The 26824-nt window shown below is 38.9% G+C and overlaps 1 protein-coding gene across 7 annotated transcripts in view; it reads left to right on the forward strand.

The window, feature by feature from the left end:
- The window catches only part of ROBO1 (roundabout guidance receptor 1), a 650768-nt gene that overhangs the window by 596741 nt on the left and 27203 nt on the right, over nucleotides 1-26824 (forward strand). For 6 of the 7 annotated variants that reach the window (XM_055801229.1, XM_055801233.1, XM_055801235.1 and 3 more), the window contains 8 exons: nucleotides 1261-1382; nucleotides 3811-4042; nucleotides 5334-5455; nucleotides 8934-9105; nucleotides 16250-16447; nucleotides 19854-19880; nucleotides 22547-22589; nucleotides 26196-26350. In XM_055801229.1, the coding sequence (XP_055657204.1) occupies nucleotides 1261-1382; nucleotides 3811-4042; nucleotides 5334-5455; nucleotides 8934-9105; nucleotides 16250-16447; nucleotides 19854-19880; nucleotides 22547-22589; nucleotides 26196-26350 (1071 nt within the window). The remainder of the gene's footprint in view (nucleotides 1-1260; nucleotides 1383-3810; nucleotides 4043-5333; nucleotides 5456-8933; nucleotides 9106-16249; nucleotides 16448-19853; nucleotides 19881-22546; nucleotides 22590-26195; nucleotides 26351-26824) is intronic. The other variant, XM_055801232.1, reaches the window with a different exon arrangement.

A 26824-nucleotide genomic window follows, 5' to 3' on the forward strand; every position in this document is an offset into this window, starting at 1 on the left:
AAAAAGCATGCTTTACAACTGTTGCACTTGCATTTAATAAGTGTCTTCTATATCAGCATCAACTGTGCTGTCCAAACCTTAGCTTTCAAGATAGTCTACACAACTACAGTGACTTGCTGTAGTAGTTGTAATTGTACATAAATATATATGCAATTTATCTGTACTCTCTCTTTGGCAATTCTTGTAAGCAGACAGGTATTGAAATTTCCAAGGTCTTCAGAGAACAGAATCCTGGAAGATTTCCTGATACTGCTTTGTCACTAGAGGAGGTCAGGCAGCAAAGTAGTAGGCTGGAGCAAAGTTAATGTAATGCATTGCTTTGTACCTGGAACTATTAATTAAAAAAATAAATAATAATAATCACTGTTAGTACTTTTCATTAATTTCCCAGTCTGTGATTTTTAGTCCTAGTCAGCATGGTATATGTTTAAAATGAAGCGATCAAGGAGAGATACATGAAATCAATACAGAAGCCATGTTATCTGCTGTCCATAGTACATATATATTTTAGACACCTTATTAGTGATTGCTCTATAAATTTTATGTCTGACAGTCATTCCATTTCAGTTAAATATGCTTTTCAAAGGCTCTGCATGGAGAAAATATGTTTTTCCATTGTATCATTGTGTATCTTGAGAGGAATTTGTCCCTTCATGTGTATGAACAATTATTTTAGCTGTAAGATGGACCAAATGTCAGAAGAGGCAGACAGCAGTCAGCTGTGCTCTGCCTTCTCTTTACAGAAGTCATTTGCCAGCAGAGAAGATGCAGCCACGTGACTCATTTTTCATTTCTTCATTTTTTACATTTATTTTGTAATTAAAAACAGTAAGTTTGCCCATGAATTTATCTGAAGATACAGCTTCTGATTTTGCCACTTTTTATAGGTTTCCTGGTCTCTTGGAATTTGCAATGGGTAATAGGACATTTCCCTCTCCCTTCAGAAAAGAATAAAGAGATGCTGCTGTAGTCGTTTACCAAAGACATCCCTGAGTGTGCTTTTTCTTTTTATGTGGCATTTCCCTCCTGTTTCTCTCTGTCAAAGGAAGTGCGGTGCATTGATTTGGTGCTACCTAAGCGCTAGTGATTTGCTCTGGAAAATACTTAATGTAGGTTTTTTTCTTACATAATTGGGAAGTGCTTAGGGTAAACTTCATTGGTGATAGCATGATATACTTTATGATATATTCATTTGTATTTACATATACTTATTTTTGCAATCATGTATCCTTGTGAGAAAGGAATCTTGAATTATTACAGATGTTCCACCAACAAGTCAAGGTGTGGATCACAAGCAGGTCCAGAGAGAACTAGGTGATGTGGTACTACATCTGCACAACCCTACTATCCTTTCTTCCTCCTCAATTGAAGTTCATTGGACTGTAAGTATAAACCTGTGTCGGGGAGGTGGTTATATATGCTGCTGAACTGTACCAGTTGTGGTGGAGTCACACTTTAAGAGTCTGTGTAGTTTCTATGCTTGCAGATGTTTTTCTCTGGGGTAACTGCTACTTGGTCTTTGCTTTCCTACTTCATTAAATGTTGTCCCATTGTTACCATTTTATGTCTCCGTAGAGAGTGCTGTTTACAATATGGTGGGAGTTTCAGAGTCCTCCTCTGGAAGCTGAAGGACTGATCAAAGCCTTCTTAAATCCTATCATCTGAAGCTTTCGCACTGCGTTCAGTAGGAAGCGTATCAGTCCCCTAATGAGATAGCATGGGCACTTCCCTGTCTGTCAGTCACCAGCAGAGAGAAATACTGCATAATTCCGTTTGAAAGTGTTACCTCCGCCCTATATACATACTGATAAACACACCCAAACCCCTATAGCCTCATCTGAACCTGTGCTTTCCCATGATGCTATGAGAATGCACAGTACAGGGAGAAGAGACGGAAAGAGCAGGTGGTTTTCAGATGTTGCATTGAGGTTGCTCTGGCAGGAGGAAGCGGGAAGCTGAGCGCATGGAGGATATAGCAGAGGAAAGGAGGGAGGGGGGTACAACGCTGTGGGAGTCCTGAAGCAAAGGGAATGGGAACATACGTGAAAAAGATTCAAGTAGGCTTACAAGGCTGAGGCCTCTGTGAGAGAAAGGATTAGGAATGTTTGCTGTGGGAGAGAGCTGGCAATCAAGAGGTAGGAATGAAGAGAAAGAACATGTGAAACTACAAGTACCAAGCAGTAAGATAAGAAAATGTAATTCGAAGAAGAGCGGTTTTAAAATAGAATGCAGAATGAAGAGAAAAAGGGGGATAATTATACCAGGTGCAGGAATACAACCAAAGGGAATGAGCTTTGAGGTCTTTTTAGGACTTACATCTGAACATGTCAATATGTTGGCAGGGACAGTGTAGGGAAGCACAGGGTGTAACCCCTGCCATGCCATGCCAGAACATTTCGAACAGGAACAAAAGGCATTTTGACTCTGTAGAAGAGCCATAGCCCAGTGGAGTCCTGGTCCATGACCAGATCTCCTTGGTGCTGCAAGAGTACAAATAATATCTGCTGTGTTGCACGGTAATTACACGGCCACCTGCAGCAGGCAATCTCCTGTTTAAACTAATAATGTTAAAACATCTTTGTAGTGCCTAGCACGATTTTGTTTGACCTTTAGTTACAGAACAACCTTTTCCAGACAGGCAGTTTTTGTCAGTCTCTGGGGTGGCCTGTGGCTTCTCTGCAATTTCAAAAATAAGCATTACCTCAGTTTCAGTTAACACACTCATTCTTTATGTGATTATTAAAAATGAAACATGTTGCTTTCTGGAGTAAAGTTGCAAGCAAACAGTTTTACTGTATCACTGTGTGAGATTTTTGTAAATAGGGAAAATTTGATGCACTTTTTAAAATGTTGTTGTTGTTGTTACAGGATTTTCTTATTCATCAGAAATTGAAACCGGCCGTTAAAAAATAAGTGACTGATCATTGAGAGATCAGTTCCATTAGATAGCTTTCTGTTTCGGCTGTAGCCGACCATGGAATCCCACCCTGGTTCACATTAAGATTTCTTTTTCCATACATGTGATATGCAATCACCTCGCTCTAAAAAGCATTCAGGGCCAGCGAGGATCATTTTGATCTGCTTTTCCGAGCCTTGGCTGCGTCACCATACTGTGCTTTATGAGCCTTCTCAGAGCCCCCTCAGAACAGCCCTTTGCCTCCAGCAGAGGCGGCTTCTGCTGCGTGGGTGGACATGGAGGAAGAGCCGGGACAGATCTGCCCTCTGACAGCCCAGCCTCGGCACGGCGATGGAGGCAGTGCCAGCTGGCTGCCCTTCCCATTCCCTTTCTCCAGAAGGAAGCAGGCAGGAAGCACTGCTCATTTCATGGATATTGGGAGGCTTCCACACCTCGGGAGAGTTGGCAGGCTCTCTCTTTGAGCTCCGTATTCATCACCCTGACTTGTGGAGCCATAGAGCCCCTGCCCGTGCCCTCCCCCCCCCTCCCCCCCGTGCCTGCCCTGCCAGGCAGATGTGGGTGGGCACAAGCCTGCCCTGTGCTGAGCTCCATGGCCCTGCAGATGCAAAGGCTGTTCATTTCACGGAGCTGGGGCATATTATACAATTCCGTTATCCCCCTTTAATGCCTTCATAAATCCACGGAAACCAGCACGGTTCTACCGGCTTCAAACAGATTAATGCACTAGTGACTCACGCCTGTAATTTGCAAGCCACCTTTATCTGCCTTGGCAGTGTTGTTGCTTTGAATAAAATGAGCGGGTGGATGGTCTGAGGGCCATGCACAGTGTCACAGGCATCATTCCTGGGTCGTATTTGTTAAAGGATGTGTTGTGTGTTCTGCTGTCTTGCCAGGTTGACCAACAATCCCAGTATATTCAAGGCTATAAGATTCTGTACCGACCTACCCCGGCATCCTACGGAGAGTCAGAGTGGTTAATCTTTGAAGTGAGGACTCCAACCAAAAACAGCGTTATCATTCCAGAGCTGAAGAAAGGTGTAAACTACGAAATCAAGGCCCGTCCTTTTTTTAATGAGTTTCAGGGAGCAGATAGTGAAGTGAAATTTGCAAAGACCCTGGAAGAAGGCAAGTAGGAGCCAGATTGTCTTCATCTTTCCTTTTTGAAGTAGTAGTCTGGCCTGCTTTCCTCTGATATGTTCATTATTTGATTTTGTTTGATGTGCGTGCTGTTTGAGAACAGCAATCTGCGGCAGCAGAGGCTGTGTCGGACTGATCATTATGTGAATTGTTTGGTGACACAGAAGTAAATATTCAGAACCATGTGAGAGAGACGGAGAGAGAGGGATGTGCAAAAATCCCCTCCAACACACAATGGGAAATGTGCTTTTTATCTTCACTTCAGTGTGCACTCCTCCCTGCTGAGTTCATGGTCTGGTCACAAGTGACTTCTGTCAGATTCAAGCACTTGCTAATCACTATCTTGAGTAGATAGCAGACACCACAGAAATCATCAAAGAGCTATAGCAGAGGGAATGGAAGCCACAGTTTTAGAAGGCTTTTATATCTGGATCAATCAGGAAGACAAAGTGAAAAGATGAATGAGGGCAGCAGAGATAGTGGACTAAATTATGTATTTCCATCTCATACATGTGCTAAAAAGAGAAGATTCGTGAAGCTCTTCCTTTTGTTGCTGCTCAGGCATAATGAGTATGCAAGATGGGCAGTGCCTCTGAATAGGGATTTCGGTGCCTCTGTTGGGATGTGCAGCCTTTCCCCTCCCCAGCAGAAATGCTGGGTAGCTCTGCTTTATTGCTGCCAGGTGTGCTTAACTGCACCATCCTAAGCATCAGCTAAGCATCCAGTCTTTAGAAAGGCTATTTAAAATGCAGAACATAAATTATTAGTATAAATCTCTTAATACGGATTTTAATTAATATTAATTATTGTGTAATGTTATTAAAGTTATTTTAATATTGAATTATTATTATTATTAATCCATATTTTAGTAAGTTTTGTATTAATCGTTGTAATTTACACACTAGAGGAACTGAGATTTAGCAGTCTATTGGGGTCAACTTACAGACTTTATTTTTCAAAACTGTCTATCCTGGGTGAGATGATTTCAGACCAGTGAGTAAGTCAGTGCTCAGGACCGTGACATTCAAGTACTGGGTATCTGATTTTGGGGAGGTGGTGACAAGTGTGACTTACTGTCCTGCGGCAGAACTCGGGGATCTCGATGCAGGTTCCCATCAGTTTCCTTCTGTCTTACTTTATCTTGTGGGCAAGAACTGTTCTCAATGAAGGGTGGGGTGTAAGAGAAAGCCTTTGTGTAGGCCAGAAACCATCTTCCTCTTCAAAAACCTCACTTCTGCACGCGAACTTCCCCGTTCCTTCTTTCTTTCCAACCAAACAGCTCCTAGTGCTCCACCTCAAAGTGTTTCAGTAACTAAGAACGAAGGGAATGGGACAGCGATTGTGGTCACCTGGCAGCCGCCCCCCGAGGACAACCAGAACGGGAAGGTTCAGGAATATAAGGTACCGCTGGCCCTGGGGGGTCCCCTGGCAGGTCCCCTGGCCGGGGGGGCATGGGGCAGGTAGTGACGGGTTGTTCGTGGGTGCTTGGCTCCATCTGCTGGTTAGCCGGGACAAACCGGAGAGAAAAATCACTTCGATTCAAGCTCCGTATTTAGTAATTCTGTCTGGATGGGACAAGGCAATTAAAGCGGGCTCCATAAATCAAAGCAAAGGGTCAGCACTCTTAATTAAAACAACTACCTGCTTGCCTTCATTATACCTCGAGAAATGCACACGCAAGTAGAGAAGGAACCATACCTGTTTGAGAACCATTTTGTGACTCAAAAGACATTGGCTGAGGTAGTAAATATAAACAGGCTTAATGAGTTGAAAAGCTCAGGGATAATAATTAACAGTGTTAAGATCTGAGTAAATTATGCGTAACTGTGTAGTTAAAACAAATGGGAAACTCTCAAGTAAAGAATGTACTTGTATAATAATAAATGTATTTAATGTATAGAAATTTTTCCTTTCACACAAACACTGCCTCATTATGCTCTTTAATTTTTAACAAATTGTAAGCACCTTAAAAATATTTATTATTTGGAGTTAATTCAGCAACATACACTATATTTTCAGTTCAAGCTGTTTTGAGATAATTTACATAGCAAAGTAACTGAAGCAAGCTACAGATGTTTTAAATGCCTGGTTGTGGATATCAAGTAAGCTTTATAGCCACAGAGAGGCAGGATCTTTGGTTTTAGTCTCCTGCAAATGCACATTATTGAGAAATTATTTCAAATGAGAATGTCTTGGCTATTTTTCAGGTTAAAACTCTGTGCTATAGGCATATATTCCTAGCCATCAAAACTCATTCAGCTTTTTTTATCTCAGTAGAAATGGGAAAGGGAAAAGATCGCTAAGCTTCATGGTCAATTTAGAATAATAAAATGCCTTTCAGAGCCTGGTCAACTGTTAAAGAAAATCGGTTTATGGCTTAGTTTCAGATATATAATGTAAACGGGGGAAAAAAAATACTTGCAAAGTTATATTATTTAAAGACAGATCTTGAGCTGAAGAGAAGGAATTATTTCCATCAAGAAACTGCATCAAAGAAATGTTAAGGTTGTAAGGACAAAACAATAAAAGTCAGGAAACTCACCTTTCCCAGTGGCTCTAATACCTAACATACCTCCTGGCGTTCAGAGGTAAAAGGCTATCAGGTGTAGGAGCAAGCCTCTTGTAGTGCTTGTGTAGCAGTAGATGGCATACTGGCACCTTTCACATCTACATTTATTGTGTGGATGCCATCCTTTGTGCTTTCTACCATGCGCAGAGTGTTATTTCAGTTGCTATATGTAATTGGAGTTTTTGTCTAAATGCTAAATAAATACAGAACTAATAACAAGAAAAAAAAAAAAAAAACAACCAAATAGGTGTCCGGCAAAATTTTCTCTTTTTCCTTTCCTCTTTATTTTTCTGTCTCCTCTTTTCTCCTAGAAAAAAGGTATGTGTATGTGGGGGAATTCTTTGTTTCCTCAGCAACTCTGTTCTAAGGCAAGAGTGTACCTACTTTAATTAAAGGATAAAACAAATAGGCAGGGGGATACCACCTTAACTGAAGAAATGACAGTTGCACACACAAAAGGCCAGAAATTCAAATCACAGCAGAAATCATTCCCTCCTTTCCTAGCACATGAAGTTAGAAATTCTCATTATACTAATTCTTTCTTCGCTTATGTGTCTATTATAATGTGAATTCCTCCTTCCTTCATTACATTTTTAAAGTTATTTTTCACTTGCCTGTTTAGGTGTGCAATTAAATATAGCAGGCAAGCACGGAACAACCTGATGTTTAACCTGACATTCTTGTTTTGTGAATTTTTCCATGTGTTTGAGCACCCAAGAACAAATGAATTATGAATTTATTATTTATTAATTAGTAGTGAGCAGTTACAAGTACATAGTAAATTGGTTTTGTTGTTTGCACACCCCACATTGTACGAGGTGGCAGTAACAATTTCTGTGAAAATGACATAAGTCAAAATGTAGATTTAAATCTTCTGTTCTTAACTTTATGGAGTTCTTATTTACATAAAAGCATATTCATGGACCATGTTTTAGGATTTTAGAGCACTATTACTATTAATACTAATAATTCTACTACTGCTACTGACTGAAACAGTGTCTAGTTTGTATCAGAATATAAAAAGGAGATTCTCTTCTCTTCATGTGCTCTGACCTGCGCTGCAGCAGCGGTTAGGTATATGCTGTTGGGGTTCTATTGCAAAGGAGCTTAAAATACGTTTCAGATCCTCACAGTGTCCCACCAGCCCTTTTTCAATCCCTGGCATCCAGAGAAGGGAATAGGGTCTTAAAATGTCCTGAAGGTGGAATAGCGTTTGCAGTGTCCAGCAGAAAGGGCTCTACAGGAAGGGCCCTGGCAGCTGTTCTGCACGTGAAACTCTCGCCCACTCACCTGGCAATCCCCACAGCGGCAGAATTGCACACGGGATTAAGAGCAGCTATCTGGGTACTGCATCTTTTAGGAGCTCCATAAGTCAAAAGCAAAATCATCCCTCCTGTGTACAATCAGCACACGTTCAGAAATGCTGCTGTTCTCAGGAAAGTTTGCTTCTTTACAGATAAGGTACTGAATTTAACTAATCTAACTTTCTGGATAAATATTCATTGTAGAGCAATACATTTGTGGGAAAGTAATAAAGAGGAAATCAACATGGCTTCATTAGGTTTTTAGCAGACCTAGATTAGCTGCTGCTTCACCTTTAATAGCAGTTGGGAGTTCAACTATACTCTTAAAAGCATTTGCCACATCAATGGTGCAGGCCTGAGGAGATAAAAATATCTCATCATACTGTTTCTCCCAATCATTTAATATCATTGATATAATTTATAAAGGGGTGCATTGAGGTTGTTAGACCTGTGTCCTGATCTGAACCAAAAAATGAGATCTGATGCCATGCTGTTGTCTCTTAATATTTTTTTTAAAAAATAACATCTGGATTCCAGCATGACATCGATTCTCTTGTGATGTCATGTGATGAAAGACTTGCCCTTGCACTTCAGTGAAGAAAGCCTTGCTTGACATACGATTCCTGAACAGGAGAATTGCAAATTCATTTAACTGAATGCTCTTACTTTGTTGTTTAGGTGACCAGTTCTTGGCGATGGGGCTTCCCTTGTTTGTTCTGTGTTACTAATGCTTTTAGTTTTATTAGCACTGATGTCACTGGTTGAACTGTAAAAAAAAACGAATAACCCATCAAATAATTTTAGTAGTTGGAACTGCTCTTTGGAACAAGAAGTATCTTTTCAGTATTCATAGTGCCTAGGACAGCAATTCGTGACCCAGATTAGAGTAGTGGCAAATTCTAAGGTTCTTTATCCAGCAGGAAGGAATGTGTCATCCTTCCTTCTGCTTATCCTTCGATGTTGAACTTTGAACATGTATACGTACCGTGCACTTCCTTCCCTGCAGGTTTGGTGTCTTGGCAATGAAAGTCGATACCATATAAACAAGACGGTAGATGGTTCCACCTTTTCTGTAGTCATCCCCTCCCTAGTTCCTGGTATTCGATATAGCGTGGAAGTGGCCGCAAGTACTGGGGCAGGACCTGGAGTGAAAAGTGATCCCCAGTTTATCCAATTAGGTAAGCCTGCTGGTAATCCTACCTATTGGTCTCAATGATTTTTGTTTGTTTGCTTTTTTTCTTTTATGGCACCAGAAATACTTGCGAGACAAGTGAAATAGATAGTGTTACTTGATCTCTAGAATAGCAGGATTTAGCATTTCTGGTTTAAAACTTGCCTTAGAACTGCATTCTAAAGATGGTTTTATAACAACACAGGGTTTTTTAATGTTCCAATTCAGCAATGCTTTTCAGTTATTGATTCTTCAAAGTGAATTTTCACACTTAAGACTGGTGTAATAAAACAAGTAGGGAAGTATGAATCACTAAGTGTTGTCTTACTTTAGTTTAGGAATATAATTTGTCTTGATCAGATTTTATCTTTCTTTATCGAAGCAAAAAACCAAGAGCATGTCAATGTTAAGCACAATAAGTATCTGCTGTGTGTGAAAGCTAGTAAACAACCTGAGTACAGGAAAAAGTGGTACACGGATTATTTACGATAATCTTGACCTCCTAACTTCGTTTACACCCAACATCTCTCTGTCATGAATGCAGATCAGAGGCATTGCTCCTGGATGTATCTGGGAGAAACGCATCTTTGCTGTTGGTTAGTTGAAGATTATTTAGAGTAGGTCTAGGTATAGTCATATGCTGCTTTACCAGTATCCCAGTATCAAAATACCTTATCATTGCAGTATATAATTGTGAAAGTAAACTGACATGTTGCTTTGGACTTTATGTCCTGTTTCTCTCTGTATCATTAGTAGATCTTCCTTCTTATCTCGCTTTTTATGTTTAAAAATCTGTAATTACTGCATGTGAAAACCAGACCGACAAATTGATGTATTCTCTGGAAAATTACGTGTACATTTCCTTGGCTATTAAAATGAAGATCATCTTTAACTTATTTAACTAAAATAGGCGTATGATTCCCAATTACATTAATAGAGCTTTTATGACAAAATTACACACGGCTTATATGACATTGCATTAATATGTGCAAAAGCCCACAGTTAAACGTGTTGGATTGTTCTTTCCCGCAGCCAGCCACCGTTCACAGCTTCCTACAGCCAGCTTTCCAGTCACAGTTGTTTGTTCTGTATGGCTTAAATTTTGAAAATTTTGAATTAGTGAGGCTTATGAGTGCAAAATAACCTTGATGTTCAGAGCCAAAAACTTTATAACCACTTCCCCCTCACCTTTTCTCTGATGATAAACAAATGCTAAATGAAGGTGAATTTTATAATGGAACTTAAATCACTTGGGGATTTTGATAAGCTTAAAAAGAAACAAATTAGCCTCTGTCCGGGTAAAATTTTTGCCTGCTTCTGGGTTCCTGGCCTTTACTGACACTATGTTAGAAAGCATGAACCAGTCACACACCTCAGAGGGTGTTCAAATGTGCAAGTCTGGCAGAATCTATATTTTTCTTGTGGTTGGGTTTGCTTTCATAGTCTGTGTTGCTTACTTCTAATTAGATGGCATGGCCAGATCTACATGTATGGTAGTAAAAATCCCATAATTTAGTTGTTACCTGGCAAAGACCTGGAGGCAGGAGTCTTGTGGACATCCATGCCACTAGAAGCAGCACAAAGACATACCTAGATAGTGCTGCAGCCCTTTCAGCAACTGGAGGAGGCTGCGGAAAATTAGTACTTAAATTTAAAAGGAGTACCCTTTAGTAGCACAGATCAACCTAAAATCAACAAGGCAGAAGGATGGCTGCAGCTTCCTTAACTCTACCTTGTGATACAAGTTCTCCTGCAGCCCCCGCGAGGAATGGCGTTCCTCGCTCTTAGATGTGCTCCCAGCATGGGTGTGGAGCAGACACTGGAGTTTTTCTGGTAGCTCTTCTGAAGAAAGAAAATTAATTTGTTGATGTCATCAGCTGGCGCTTTTCACCAGCAATTAATTACATGGTTATGGAGAGAGGGAAGGGAGGCCAGGGATGGGGGAAAGAAGGCTTGGGAGAGCCCTGCCCTCCTGTACCTGCATTTTTGCCACTGGCAACTTCAGGTTTCTACATTTCTGTCACTGATCCCAACTGTTCCTTCAGGAAATCTTTTTCTGATAGCTGAATTAGTGCAATCCATAGCTTTTTTTTAAAAAAAATAATAATTAGCTCATTAGGAATTCCATGTTTGGAAACAGGATATATGATGTTATTTAGATATTCAGAGGGGTTTGGTTTTGGTTTTGTTTTTCTTAAGAATGTTTCATTAAAATCAAACGTTTCATCTCCTTACAATATGTTTTTCTTGCAAAAACATGAGGCTGTGGCTGGCTCTGGACCATCCAAAGAGTTTTTCTCCCTCAGTGTAGCCTACTGTCTGGTGCAGCGACCTCACTTTTGAGCCTGGTGCTCGGCAGGGTGCTGCCGGGGTTGTGGCTGTGAGAAATGCCTGGGCAGTTTCAGCCAGCTGTACAGCAGAAGAAAGCTTCACCTTTGGGAGGCCAGCTTCCAGAACGAGAAGGGAGGACAGGAGACATTGGATTCTCTGAGAGCCGAGGCGTGCAATTGCAGTCCCATGCATCAGCTGAGCTGTGATAAATGACCTTGTGCACACGCTTAACCTGTTACAAAGACAGGTACAAATTGTAAGTTCAAAGCGCTTTCATTTTCCACATCTCAGCTGACATGAAGCAGCTCACGGAGCTGCAATACCCCAAACTTCCCATGCCATCAGGGACAAGCCAACAATCTACTTCCTTGTTATTCAGAACTCACCTTTCTGTGTTTAAAATCATGAGATCGACTGACAAATTATGTGTCTTCTTAAAACCCTCCCCTTGCGGCTTTTGAATTTTCCACTTGGCTTTTGAATGACCTTTTAAAGCTTTCTGTGGAATTCCAAGGACTGGAAAACTATTTGTTTGTTTATTTTAAAAGAAAAGTTGGTATTTTACATGAAGAAAGACTGCATGACTTTGGTGTTAAGAAAAAAAAATATGTATTTCATGAGAGCTAGCCACAGCTCACTATATTATGTTTTTAATACTGTGCTGTGAAGGAAAAATCATCGAATTTTGATAGAACTTCTTTTCTTGTCACGATGCGTAATTTCAGGACATTGGTTACAAAAATGCTCCATACAGAATGGTGGGAATTATCACAATTTTTAATTTTTTCTTTCTGATCTCTAACCTAACTTTTGTACAGTGATGGGATACTACCTGTGATAGCTTGGCATTATTACCTATACTTGTTGGCAAATAACTAGTGCAATCGGAACATACTGCAACATACTCTGTTCAGGGTACCAGCTCTGAGAAGCTGCAGTTAGTGTTACTGTTAAACACGTAATTTGTGTGCATATACAGTGTGCAGCTATTTATTAAGTCTGCACAATTATTTTCTATCTGGAGTGCGTTATTCAACCAGTGGATGTCTCAAGTGTACAAAACAGAAGAAAGTCTCATTGCATTTTTTATTATTCTAATTGCTTCATTTAGGAGAAGTGATTTGTAAACTAGCTAGCGTGCCTTCGGGAATATTATTCTGTCAGCCCTTCAAGTACTTCTAGTGTGATAGTTGTAAGGGTTTTTTTGTTGATATTTTTGTCTTGTGGCCTGCAACCGACCTAAAGAAAGTAACCTTTTTTTTTTCCTCACAACAAACCTTTCCAAACCAATTTGGTGCTGTTTCCTCAAACCGTATGTTACAAGATTAAAGTGCAAACCTGATATTTTTCCAGTTTGGGGAATGTATATAACTAGAAAGGAGACAAAACAGCATATTCTTAGCCTGGTATAATACTTTACCAAAGATATACTATTGCATCATGCATGTATATTTGAGGAAACACTCAGACATGTTTATATATTCCAGGTGTTTTGCACGTTTTGAATTTCCAGGATTAGCAAAGTCAACAAAACTTAAATCTTCCTACTTACTCTTTGTAGATTTTCTATACTAAATGAGACAGACATATGGAAAAGTGCCGTTCCATAGGTTGTACACCATTCCATAGGGCAAAGTTAAGGTTCTTTGCCCACCTGTGAATTTGAAATTATGTGTCTTTTTTGAAATTTCAGCATTCCAATCTTAATTGTATGTTAATCTTTTATTTAACATTTAACAACTTAAATGTTGGGGTTTACATTATTATTATTTATATGAATATTCAAGATTAGAGAATTAGAGGTCCCAGTTCTTCTCAATGTAAACTCTAATTAGTTTTCATTGAAGTTTGAAACTTGGAGCTTCAAGACAGTCAAATCGGGTAGCTTGTGAGCCATAGCCACAGCGACATTATCTGTGATTAAAAAGAAGCTCTTATCTTGGGCTAGAAGAAGAAGGGGTGAGTCACGGTGATAATATGGTGGTTTCAGGGAGCTGTGCGATCAGCCTGCTCCAACAGCTCTGAGGCATTTTTCAAGTACATTAAACGCTGCGGCTGCTGCTCTGGCAGTACGATGCGCTTTGCCGTAGAATGTTTATGTTCACTTATTATTTTGGCACGTCTCCCTGAAGAGTGCAAGCAGGAACAGGAATGCTGATTATGAGCCATTTATATCTCAGTCAAAGCTTCCAGAAGTTTCCTGGGATGAGGAAAAAGTACTTTTTTTTAGTTCAAGAGCCTTTTTTCCTGACTGATCATTCAGGATGTCACAGGACTATTATGGAAAAAGAAGATGCCCTTCGCAAAGAAAGACTTCCAAGATAATGTTCTTGGAAATCTTTAGTAATGAGAAGTTCACTAGATTTCATTCCCTTTGCTTTATATTTAGCTTACATTCTATTTTTGCATTATAAGAGGAGCAGGACATGAGTCAAATGTGGCCTCTTGAAAGCCCTTCCATCTTCTGTTCTATGATGCTGTTGTATGCGACTGTACATGAACGCATAGGCATTTTTCTCTTCACCATGCGTCTAAATATATACCAGCTAATTTAATGCAATGGCTGTAACGGTCCACCCATGTATGACATGCCATAAGCCTAATTTCTTAAAAGCAAATATATCATTATGCTGTTCTTACGCTTGCAATGGCTAGCAAAATAATACCATGAAATGCATCTTAATTAAAAATTAGAACAATAAATGTTCAAAGTGATTTTTCAGTATTTTGTAAGCTTCAGGCATGCATTGACTGAGTGACGTCCTGAGCAATTTCTATACAAAAAAATGTTTGTATCTATGAAAATGCTGTCTTTCTGTATGGCTGAATTGTTGACATGTTTAAAAAACATTCTTATTTGGCTTTTGAGTTTTGATTATTCCCCTACCTCCTGCCCCGGATTTATTCTTCTTATATGTGTGTGTGTGTGTATATATATATATATATATATATATATATATATATATATATATATGTAAAGGATTAGAGGAAAAATATGTTTCAACCTTCTAAATTTATTCAGGACCACAGGTTCTCTGGAAATCTTTCGTTCTATTCCATTAAGATGTACGAGGTAGTGTAGCTGTTTAAAAATACAGAAGTAATAAGCTTACTCATTTTGCAAAGAGACCGATGATGCAAGTTTTCATATCTTAATATGGCCTCAGCTGCAAAGAGACAAAAGATGAGAATAGAGAGTGACAGATTTAATGCATTGGTCACAGTATACTTTATATGTTTAAGCCCATCTGGCCACTTGTGTGGAACTCCACTTGGCTGTCTCCATAAAATCTGAAGCAACCCATCTTAACATTGCACAAATAGGCATGAAATCTACAAACCCAGCAGACACAAAGGGTGTATTAGTAAGAAAAAATTAGTCTGCCTGGTGAACTTTCAGACTAGGCAGTGCGCTTAGCATCACAGAGGATAAAGGGACCTGAAGTATGAAATATAATTTCCAGTAAGGTAGCAGTCAAAAGTGGTGGTGATGCCTCAGCAAAATAGGTATTTGACCTCAGTGTTGCAAAAACTGACGTCTGGAATTCTTCACTGGAAGAAGGTGTTATAATTTAACCATTTCCCATTCAAAAAAGGTATCCTTTTCCAGAGGAGGTTTATAATTTGTATCGTTTATTGTGATTCCATCTCCTGTTTGTATTGCAGTCTCTTATATTTTATTTAGGCTTATTTTGGAATTGTGCAACACAGTCACCATAAAAAAAAAATTAAAATCTATTCACTTCTTAGTTTGTAGGGAAAAAGTTTGTTTACTTAAGTAAATACCTTTTCATTTCTTATATAGGTTGTATTAATAGAATTAGTAGCAGCACCTTTCTCTTTAAACACTAATCTCTCATTCTGAATCTGATGTCACTACCCATAGCATAAAGCCATTAAATGTTGGATTTACACAAGAGTGAAAAAAAATGGGTATTTCAAAGGCTAAGCTGCGGAATGTGTAAAGCAATATCCGCTCTGAGTAAAGGTTTTGAATTCTTGCCCTCCGCCTGTGCAGTAATGAAATTTCCAGTAAGTGCTCATTGTAGTGGTAAAAAACCAGGACGGCAGTATTTCGTCTTTGAGTTGCTTCAATTCAGGTAGAAAGCATTGGTCACCAACTGAATATTCTTACTGCTGTTCCTACAAGACTCTTGTAAAGGTTCAGTACAGAAAGAGTAGAAAAGGCTGATTTTACAGGTGTTTTCTCTATTAAAAAAATAATATTAAAAATATGTGGAAAAATAACACATTCTTTATTTTCAAGTGGGATATTTAAGGATAAATTGTATTTGAAAAGGGCTGCTTGTTCAGTAATAATGAGAACATGTGATTGTTTTTACCAATTCATAACTCATTTTTTAGTTACTCTATAGCTTTTTCATGCAAGTCAAGAAGGCAGGATTGATTATTTTGTGCTCTTACGTCTTTACATCCTTTTAAATATTCAGTCTTCTTTAATTGAGGTCAAAGTGAGAGACTACAAAGAGTACATTAGAATGTGTAATACAAGATTTAAGTCATCTGTCAGGAACTGCTAAATTAAAATTTATCCCTCAGTACCAACCTCATGTGAATGTACTTTGAATTTGTAATTCTGTGATTTTCAGTTACAAGAGTGGATGTTGGGGTAGCTGACTGGAGGTATCTGTCTCATATGGAAAACAAACCATTTCTATCTAGACGTGTAAATAGAGATTTTGAAGGAGTCTTAAGGATTTTTCCTTGAAAAACTGGTTATGTCCGTTCTTTTCATGCTGCCTTTTAGAGTTACTCAATCAAATTAATTGGCTATTTTGGGTGTCTTTTTTTTTTTTCAGATTCTCATGGAAACCCTGTGTCTTCAGAAGATCAAGTCAGTTTAGCCCAGCAGATTTCTGACGTAGTAAAGCAGCCAGCCTTTATTGCTGGAATTGGTGCAGCCTGTTGGATTATCCTTATGGTCTTCAGCATCTGGTTGTATCGCCATAGGAAGAAGCGAAATGGACTCACTAGTACTTACGCGGGTATCAGAAAAGGTGCCGTATTACATATTTCAGTCTGCTGGGTGCTGAATGCCTGTTTACTGGCTATTTATTTTAAGTTTCTTGTACTTCTAAGACTCAACGCAGGAATTATCAAATTACTTCAGTGCTTTCAGGAAGTATGGATCAGGAGCCGATGCAGAAAGCAACTATTAAAGTGTTGAAACCTGGCTTTAAAGCATAAGCCTTTAGCAAAATACCTAGACTAGCTTTACATAAAGATACTCCTACAAATGAGAAATGTAAAGATGGATTTAAGGCCGGGAGCTTCCAATATGCCATTGCTACCTGACGCTGTACCAGCTGAAAAGGAGCTGAGTGGATGGTGGTTTGCCGTCCCTCCTGTTCAGTCCTTTGCTTGCTGCTGAGAACGCTAACCGTGGTGTACGTTTCAGTAACGCTTCTGGTGCGTGTAGCTGGGTTCCCTTGTGCTCCAGGGGGATGCGGTGAAGTGGCTGTTTGCAAAAGGACAACAGTCAGTAATACTTTCCAAGGCTCTTCTGTAAATGCTGTTGTGAGACCCTTTGCTGGGACTGAATTCTGGGGCTATCACATCTTGCATCTGCATTCAGTTAGAATGGCAGCAGCGGGACTAACTTAAAGCACTCTTCGTTTTCATGTTATTGATAACCTTTTATACCAGATTGTCACTGGCCAAGCAGGGCTTTACAGTGTACTCTATAGCAAACAAAACTAGAATCTCTACCTGGAAGATCTTCTGGAACAAAAACTTGCTTTCTCCTGATGCAGTAATCTTTTGATTAAGCCCTGAAGTTAAAGCTGAATTCAATAAGCTACAGTTCATTAAATTTCAAAGCAGTACCTCATAGGCACTCATAGAGTAAGAACCATAAATTCTGGAATGAATCAGAAAATGGGACATCCTGCTTTTGAAGGACTAGAAGGAGAATGTATGATATTTAGTAATCAAAAGATAGACTTTGGCTTAAAAGGTGCTCACACCTTCATGTATGAATGGTGTCATGAGATCATGTTCTTTAGTCGCTTCGGGAATGCGTATGTGATGGGCAAGATAAATGGGCAATATAACAAATGTTTTTAAACAGTAGCAGTGTGTTGCTATGCGAAAGAAGCAGTGCAGAAAATAGCAACTGAGTGAGTGGAAACATGGAAATAGTTTTGGAGTGTTGCAGATTTTGGGTGTCCTCTGTGCTATTAAAGTATCAATGCTTGCAGTAGACTTCAGGCACAGCAGTTGTAGCAGAGTTGTAGCCACAGAAACCGGGGATGAATTTCACCTTTGATTTTGTTTTGCTGGGATTTCCTAGGTAGGACAGACCCCGACATACTGCTGCATTGACCTGCGCTGTTTTGTTTTACTAATAGCATGCTGCCATGCTGCCTTTCTACAGTTCTATCAAACTAACATCACTGTGCTTTCAGCAGTACCTATGATTAAGCAAAAGGCATACAATTTGTCCTTAAAAATGGTTACTTTAATGACATGAGCTATTGTTCAAAACAGCTGTGTTTATCAATATCTGTAAAAATATCTTTCGTGTAATTTGGTAGGGATTTTAATGAAAATATACAGAAAAGTAGGGTCTGCATCTCCATTAGCAAGTATTCTTCACGAAAAAAAGCCATCTTTGGTGAAATACATATTGCAAAGTATTTTGCCACTCCGCAGTGCATCAAGTCATAACTGCAAGCCCAAACTTTCTTCAGTCTTGCATTTACTTATTTATTTTTATATTGAGCTTCAGGCCTGACATCTGTTATAATACTTCACTACTCCCACACATACATATTGTACTAGCACTGTTACACACTCAGAAGAGTTTATTAATAGAAGCTCTGTGTGTGGAGTTGAACCTCTGTTCATCTGTTCCTCAGTTCCTTAAGAAACTAAATAGGTTTAGTACTTAGCTCACAGAAGAGTAAAGAGACAGTAGTTTAAGATTTTTTTTCATGTCATTGTGCTTGCAAATTAATTTTGAGACACTTGATTCTTTTGAATAGCTCTGGTTTAAATGCACCTTCTATTTTAATGAAAGCTTGTTACTATGGTTCTCTATTTTTGAGTATAGCTAAATTAAACTTGACTGTGTGAAAAGACCTAGCTCAAAGAAAACACAATGGAATTCCCAAGATAAGGAGCAGTGCTACAAATGAAGCCTGAAATGGACAAATGCGCAGAGGTTTTTCTTTTTTTTTTTTTTTTTGTTTTTTTTTTGCTTAGTGTCATATCCCTGGAAATAAATTGGCTCTGTAAAAGCAGGGGAAAACTACAGTACATCCTGAATTATAACAACAAAGACACTCTGGCCACCCCCCAAAACATCAGAGTTACTGTAAAAATGAGATTAAGCAGTTGTTCTCTTAGCCAGAACCTTTTTTCTGTGCCAGGTTTGCTGATCGAATTCTGCCTCAAGGCTACTTTCATTGAATATTTTGTTTTTCTTATATTTTTCTTTGCTGTCATTAGATCGAAAAGGGCAATGTTAGCCTTTTTCTGCCCATCAGTGACAGAAAAACTGTGCTGTCTTGTCAACAGGAGGGGGAGCATGTGCTAATAGGAAGAGCAGATGCTGGTGCTCTGTATTTGGATTAGAGACCCTATTGATCCGAAGAGGATTTATAGTAGCTGTGAGAGTGAGGATTGTCAAGCAATGTCATTGTTCCGCTGTTAACCTTTCCCACTTAAAGCCAAGGGTTGAAAGGTAGAAGGGTGTTACATCTAGAGAGATCTTTTATCTTTTTTGTGGTTATTTAAGGAAGATAATAACTCTGTTTAGCAGTCTTGTCTATGAAAACAAAAACTAATTGCTGCAGTAGATTTTAGTGCCTTTATTACAGTGAGAGTTGGTGCCATTCTTCATTCAGAGACAGTAAAACAGCAGTTCTCTTTGTTCCTTTATATGATTATTATTTCCTTACTGAATACTTGAGTGTGCCTGTTAGTTCAGTGTAATGAGCATTTACTTAGTGAACTGCAGATAAGATTCAATAGGACCTTGATAAGGCTTTGTTAAGGAATTTGTCATTCTGCATTCTAAAATGATTAACAGTGTGGGGGTTTTGTTTGTGCTAGGATTTTCAGGAAAACTTAAAATACCAAACTGACGGGTATTTGAAAGGCTAAACCACAGTCCAGTCCAGCCCCCTCAGGAGCACAGTAGAGTATCAAGCTTTATTCTTTCGGTTGGTTTTTTTTTTTCCTTTTTTTTTTTTTTTTTTCAGAATAGTACTTGCAGAGACAAGCTTCTTTCTGAATCGCAAATTTAATTTTATTTCTATATCAATGTGACTGAACTACTGGGTTAGTTATATACATTTGTTTTATGTTCAGCTGTCTGCTAGATTTATACTAATGTGGTATGTTTCCCTTTCTCTCTTCAGCTTAATAACCAGTTTGTATTTTGTTTTGATTTTTCAGTCCCGTCTTTTACCTTCACACCAACAGGTATATATTTGCACTTTTCCCCCCTTCTTTGTTACTTTAGCATGTGTTTGTGGTACTGTTTTTCTTTTTCTGACATAACCAGCCCAGCTGTTCTGAAGGTGGTTTTTAAACAATTTTATTAATGAAAGTGGCATTATTTTGTTCTTCATGTAGTGTATATTTGCTTTGTAGCTAACACTTTTTTCTATTTGTGTGTACCATTTTGTACCATACCACTTGATGCAAGCATGCCATTTTGTAGCATGATCTCATCAGCTTGTACAACCTGGGTGTGACCTTCTGTATCTAGTGATGCAAAAGGTGCTTCTGATGGAGGAGGAATGACTTGGCAGAGCCCAGATGCTGACTTGAAAGGGATTCAGTGGGATTATACTTGGTGAAACATTTGCTTCTTCTCTTTCCTCTGAATTTGCGTTAATCCAGTGACCTAGGAGTTGTCTGCTTTGGAACATTCAGAAAATCAAAGTGTTACAGTGGCTGGATTTCTTTGCTTGCTGCCTTAAACTGTATTTGTGCTTTGAAATTGTAAAACAGTCATCCTGTTCTACATAAACAGAGGTGCATTTTAAATTCAGGGTGGGTTTAAAATATTTTCTATTCATTTTTCTTTGGAAATGTAGAAAATATGACATAACCTGAGCCATCACTCACCGAAGTCCGTAAGACCATGCCGTTTTGTAGAGCTGACCTTCAGCCCATCCCACAGTCTAGCAGCTGAGCAGCTCTTCCTCTACAGCAGATACAATTCAACATACTCAGTGCCCACCAGTATACTGCATGCATTACTCCTAGCTAAGCCGGAGTGAACAGACAGGGTGCTTATCCCTCCTTTGCTCTAAGCCCCTTATTTTCACAAGAGGTCTGTGAGACTTGCAGGACGTATATCCCAGCAGGGTAAAATCCACCCACCCCTTCCTCTGCCCACTTACGTTAGCAGGGCATATTAGCTCAACACCAGCACAGTACTAATGTGGCCCCTGGGCAGCGGCTGAGTTACATCCATCCAAGTTGGACCGCAGATGAAGCAAGCTCATGTCCTTCTGCGTTCATCCACGCAGACCCAGTCACAATGGGTTAGATTCTTATCCATGTGCTTTTAATCACATTGAATAGTATCTTGTTTCAAAAGTCATCCCATTATGTTCAGCGGAGTTGCTTACTGTTCGACATGAGCCGGAGTGGCCCGTAATGTTTCTGGAGTCCTTTGAGGTCCACGGTGGACACTAATTCAAACTATTATTATTTTGCTGTTCCTTTAATTGGCTTAACAGAGGGCTACTATTGCAATCACAAGTGTTGCACACTACTGAAATTCTGCAGAGGTTCGTAGATTAACAAACTTACATTGTCTCAGTTGGCTTCTTAACATTAAAAGAAAATATCGGGTCTCCGTAAGATAGATACATCAAAGCAGCAAAATAAATAGCACTGAGATTTTTTAAAGAAGAAATTGGAAAAAAACCACAGATGTAAAACATTTAAAGGAGGGGGGGAAAAAAATAATCCTTTTTCAATCCAGGATCCCAGTTGTTAGTTCCATTGACTTTAAATGGAACCAGACCCTCTTCTTTAGCATTACCAATAGTAAATGACTTACCTGTAGCAATGCATCCTACATTTTAATCCTGTTACTGTAATCACTGCCAGCATTTATCTCTCTCTTGCAGACTCCCAGTTTGGAGTTCTTCTAAAGAGCAGAATTTGGCTGCTTTTTTTTCAACACATACCTAGCTGGAAAATGTAGAATCCATCAGCATTTGCAGGAAGACAATCTCCTTAACCCTTTGCCAAACCCAATGCAAAACTGCAGAATTTATATCAGTGTTTCTTCTTGGGTGTTTGCATCCTAAAAAATAACTTTTCAACCATTATGCTTCCTGTGAAGGTTATGCAATCCATGGCAACAAATAAATGCATGTGGAGATCCACTTTGTTAATGTGTAATGCTTCTGAAAAGCTAGCAAAACTCTTCCTTCTAATTTAGGGAGTATTCTTTCTGCCATACATTTTTTACGAAGATTTATACTCTTAAATTTTTAGATAAAAGAGTATCATTAATAAATCCAATAGTAAAATGTTATAAAATTCAAAGCATCTGTGGACTTTTAGAGTGTGCTTGTTCCACGAATACGGTTCAGTAACATTCAGAAGGAGGATGTGTTTTTGCAGTAGGTTCGGCTGTAATAAGCCATTGTTTACACTGGAAGTAAGATCTGTTATAGAATCACGATACCTCTTTAATCTTACCAAAATAATAAGGTAGAGCAAAGCTTTACCATCTACCCATTCGTGAAATAAATATATGACCTAAGTTCTTCCACAGAGTAACTCCACTGAAGTCAGCAGAGTTATGTTAAGGATAAGTTCAACCTGATGTATGGCTTCCTGCTTTCTGAAGTGATACGCGTGTGTTTTGTGTTTTGCAGAACAGAACTGAAATATAAAACTTTGTTGGAGCTAAGACTAGCAGTTATCAAGCAACACAAGTATTACGTATAAACTCATGTTTGAAGGAATAGTTTGCAGAGTGAGATTCAGGATTAATGTATAAACAATGCACGTTTATTGTCTTAGCTAAAATGAAACAAAGGCAAATGTAATACTGCTATTTAAGGAGTCTTATGGTTTTTAAATTATTTCCTTTTTTTTGTCTTTAACTATTTTAGTAACATATCAGAGAGGAGGAGAGGCCGTAAGCAGTGGAGGCAGGTAATTATGTGCTTTACTTTAAAAGCTGTGAATTGTGTGCAACTAAATTTAAGGATGCTAGGAGTATAATTTTCCTAGTAACTGATGGCAGAGTAATCACTTGTAAAGATATGTTTTAATTTATGATATTAATTTTACATTTTAGCCATATATTTTTCTGTTTAGAAGGAGGATGTATGGTTTGAATTTTTAGGTTGATTTCCAGGGAATGATTAGTAATATTTTCAGCTTTGTTAACCTCTAAAAACTGCATCTCAAAATCTGAGCAGCAGAGGGAGCACTTTAACTTCAAAATAAAGACCTGGTTTAGCAGCTGATTAAAGTAATTACGTCCTGGCATTTCTGAAGAAGTATAGCTGGTTCACAAATACTACAAAGAAAGAAAACGTTTATTGTAAAAAAAAAAAAATTGCTGAAGACATAAACGGCTTATAAGGTGACTTTTTAAGAAAAAATCTTGCTGTGAATGCAAAACAGTTAAAAGTGTTGCTTGCGAGAGACGAGCACCGAAGGAGAAGGAAACAGAGAGGTTTTACATTTAAAGCCCCCCACTTTGAGAACCTAGCCCATTCCATGCTGAGGAATTAACTAAAACATGTTTACTGGGTTTACGTTGTTACTTAATGAATGGCAATGGACAAAACAGTAATTTACATTTCCTGTGTAGAGATGGAGTTTTCTTCAGGAGGGCAAAATAACAGTTTGGGCAAAAAAGCAGGTCAGAGCAGGCAGTGTCACTTCAGTAACACACCTTTTAGTTTTTTCTAGGTCACATTCAGGCATGCCTTTTTATAAACTCTAAAATCTCAGAGAGCAGCTGGGTGATAAATTCCTATATCAATTCCTGTTTCACAAGTGGCATCTTGTGATTTCTAATTTGCAAGACCATACAAAAATTCAGTAACTGTAAAGATTAGGCATAAAATTAAACATTCCCAGTCTACTTGAATGCTGTGCAGAGGCGAGGCTACTCTGCTGCCGCTGCTGCTGAACCTGGCATGTTAAGAGCAATTGCAGATATCTCTGTCCAGCACTGTATGTTGCTGTGTTGTCGTAGTCATAAAACCATGGAGAAAAACCTCTAGAGCAGTTACCATGTGATTTCTGAATGGACAAATCTGTAAATCACTGGGTTGCTGCCTTCACCCCAGGATAGTGAGAAAATAAGAGAGAACAGAGATGAACCCTCTCTTTTGCTGACAAGGTTGTTCAAAAAGATATGCAGTTAACATCCTTTGTGTTCTTTGTGCCACTGTGCTTTCTCGCTCTTCCCATAGCACAAGCTAGAGAAAGCACACTCACATAGAGGACAGAAATGAACCTGGAAGTGTCTATATTGTGTACAGTCATTTTGGTACTGCTAGAGAAGCATCATCATTTTTTACTGTCCTAGTTTTAAGGAACAGTGCCACAATCTAGCAGTGCAATTGATTCAAGGTGCTGACATTTATGCTTCTTTTGTTCGTTTGCATATGTAGCGTTTACAGGATATATGATGTACCATATTTTGTAGAATGTGAAACATACTTCTGCAACATTAAAAAAATGTTATTTTTGCATATGAAATCTTCTTCTGATTTCCAAACCTAAGGTTTTTGCTTCCTTACGTTTTATTTGCAATGTTTTGGAGAGGTTTAGCATTTTTGCCAAGTGCAGTTATGTGAGCATGTTAAAGCATTATTCAGAATTCAGAATGTCACAGAGAGATATTTCAGCATAATCCCTGCTTCTGCAATGCTGAAAAAATACTCATTTCTGTGGCAATCCCTTTCCTAGCCAGGATTCAAGTAATAGTAGTTGTGGTGGATTGACTCCAGCCAGGCACCCACACAGCCACTTGCTCAGCCCACCCCTGCTCCAGGCGCAGTACAGTGATCCTAAGGACCAAAGATTTTGCTGCAAAGTTTGAAGATCTTTGGAAATTAAGATCTCAAATCATCACTGGTTATAGAGCTGTAATGCCTCTTGCCAACAGTTCCACCTAAATGGCTCCTATTAGTAGAGTTTTCGTCTGCTTACATACCTCATACCACATTTCTTACATGACAGCAGGTGTGAATGCAAAGTAAATTGTAGAAGCAAAGGACCTTTAACTCTCTATCCAAAAGTCCAGTACCAGGTCTTAGAAGTGCTGAAACATTCTGAAAGGCTTTGTCTCCTCCAAATGTCTTGAGGTAAAGTTTTACTGTAAAGAGCAATGTGGTAGGGGGAAAACATGTGTTTCAAATCACCTGGTCTGCTCACAGGACTACATGTCTTTACATTTATTTCAGATTTACGGAAAATACTTCAGTGTAGGTGTATTGGCTGGTTCCTGACAGTGAGTCAAGCCTCATCACCTCCTAAGTAAAATCGTCAGGTGACATATGCAGTACAGAAATATAAATACACATATATCTATATGACTTAAGCCTGCAGCACTGACAGGCTATATCCTCCAACACTAACTGCATGCAATTTGTATTCTCAACTTGCAGTTTAAGAGGATTAGCATATTTTATTTTTGAAGAGCATCACATCTAATATTATGGAGACTAGTTTCTGCACTATTTCAAATGGAAAGTTGCCTGTTAAATCCTGTGATGAAAGAGACTGCATTCCTTTTTAAAAAAAATACATGACAGTGGCTAAAATTATCTATTTTTAAAAGCACCTTAGTTATCAATGGCAATTTTAAGTTGTTAGGGGATGCTACATATATGCGACTTTATAACATGCCATTGCATTGTTAGTGTGAAAACCGAAGAGGCATCAAAGATTCTATAAAACATTTGCCAGAGCATCTTTCATGCTCACTGAGAAAATCCAGCAACGTGGAAACCAAGGAATGCTGTTTCTGCCGATTGTAGAAATACACTGTATTTCAAATGTAGCCAGTATGCAGCACTGATTACTGGATGTTTTTAGAGGTGTTGAGTATTCCCAGTTACTTTAATCTTGCTTAGGAGCTGCTGCTTTTCACCCATGTAAATATTAACCGAGCGGCTTACCCATTAACGAAGATACATTGCACCCTCAGTACGCTTAGTGAGATCCAAATACTCCAAAGGACAGAGGTTTCTGTAATCTGCTCTTCCCTTTGATCCACTGCAGTAGAACTATCTGATGATGAGGAGAGCTCAGCTTCACAAATCAGAATATTCACATCCAAACCTGGCTCTTACTTCCACAGATCCGTCTTGCTTCCATGTGTGAATTTTTTGATTGACTTGCCAATTTCCCCCTTTTTTGTTTTGTTTTCTGTAAGAAAGGGAGAAATGGCAGAAAAATAAAAATACAACCTTCCCAGAAAGTTAAGGAAAAAAAAAAAAAAAAACTTAAACAAAACCAAAGTGTCAGATAAAGGTTGCACACCAACACTTGTGTAGCTCAGCAAACCGAACTGGTGTTGTCCTTGGCTGTTCACTTCAGAATGTCTTAGCAAGGAGCAGGTTATATAGGAGACTGCAAGCCATTAAATAATGCACTCAAGCTGTATTTTCCAATGTTCAAGCCTTTCAGTATGTGATATTATTTTATAATAATCTAACCTTTTGAGAAGAATATAATTGCAATGTGAAAATGCTTTTGTTTAATATGTTTAATGACCAAGCTTTGTTTTTAAAGGCCAGGACTCCTAAACATCAGTGAACCGACCACTCAGCCATGGCTAGCAGATACGTGGCCTAACACAGGGAACAACCACAACGACTGCTCCATCAACTGCTGCACCTCTGGCAACGGAAACAGTGATAGCAACCTTACGACGTACAGTCGACCAGGTTAGATATGTTTCTACCTTGCTAAGGAATCTTCTTGAAAAATTATATATTTATAATACTTAAGAGAGTATACAGGTTTGTTCGGGTTTTTATTTCCAATGCATTTAGACTTAATATAGTTCCTCCTTTATGTCACGATTATGCTTTTGGTCCCTTTCTGGAACCCTTTTTTTTGGTCCCCGTTGGATGGTTGTAGCAAGCTGTAGGTGGAAGGAGCCCCTGCATAGTTCAGTGTTACCAAAGTCCCGCTGAACTGATACATTTCGGCAACTGAAGAAAGCAGATAAGGTCATTTTTAGGTTGTTCTGTACATCCTTGTTGCTTGGGTGGAGAAGTACCGAAATGACACTAGTAAGATTTTCCTTCTGGTTTGAATTTGTTGGGAAGCAAGAAATAAAACATTGTTACAGTACTTGTAAGACAGTCCGTCTACTTTGGCACATTCAGAACCTCCCTTGGGGTGCCACTCTGTAC

The sequence above is a fragment of the Falco peregrinus genome, chromosome 4, assembly GCF_023634155.1.
Source record: "Falco peregrinus isolate bFalPer1 chromosome 4, bFalPer1.pri, whole genome shotgun sequence".
NCBI classification, from domain to species: Eukaryota; Metazoa; Chordata; class Aves; order Falconiformes; family Falconidae; genus Falco; species Falco peregrinus.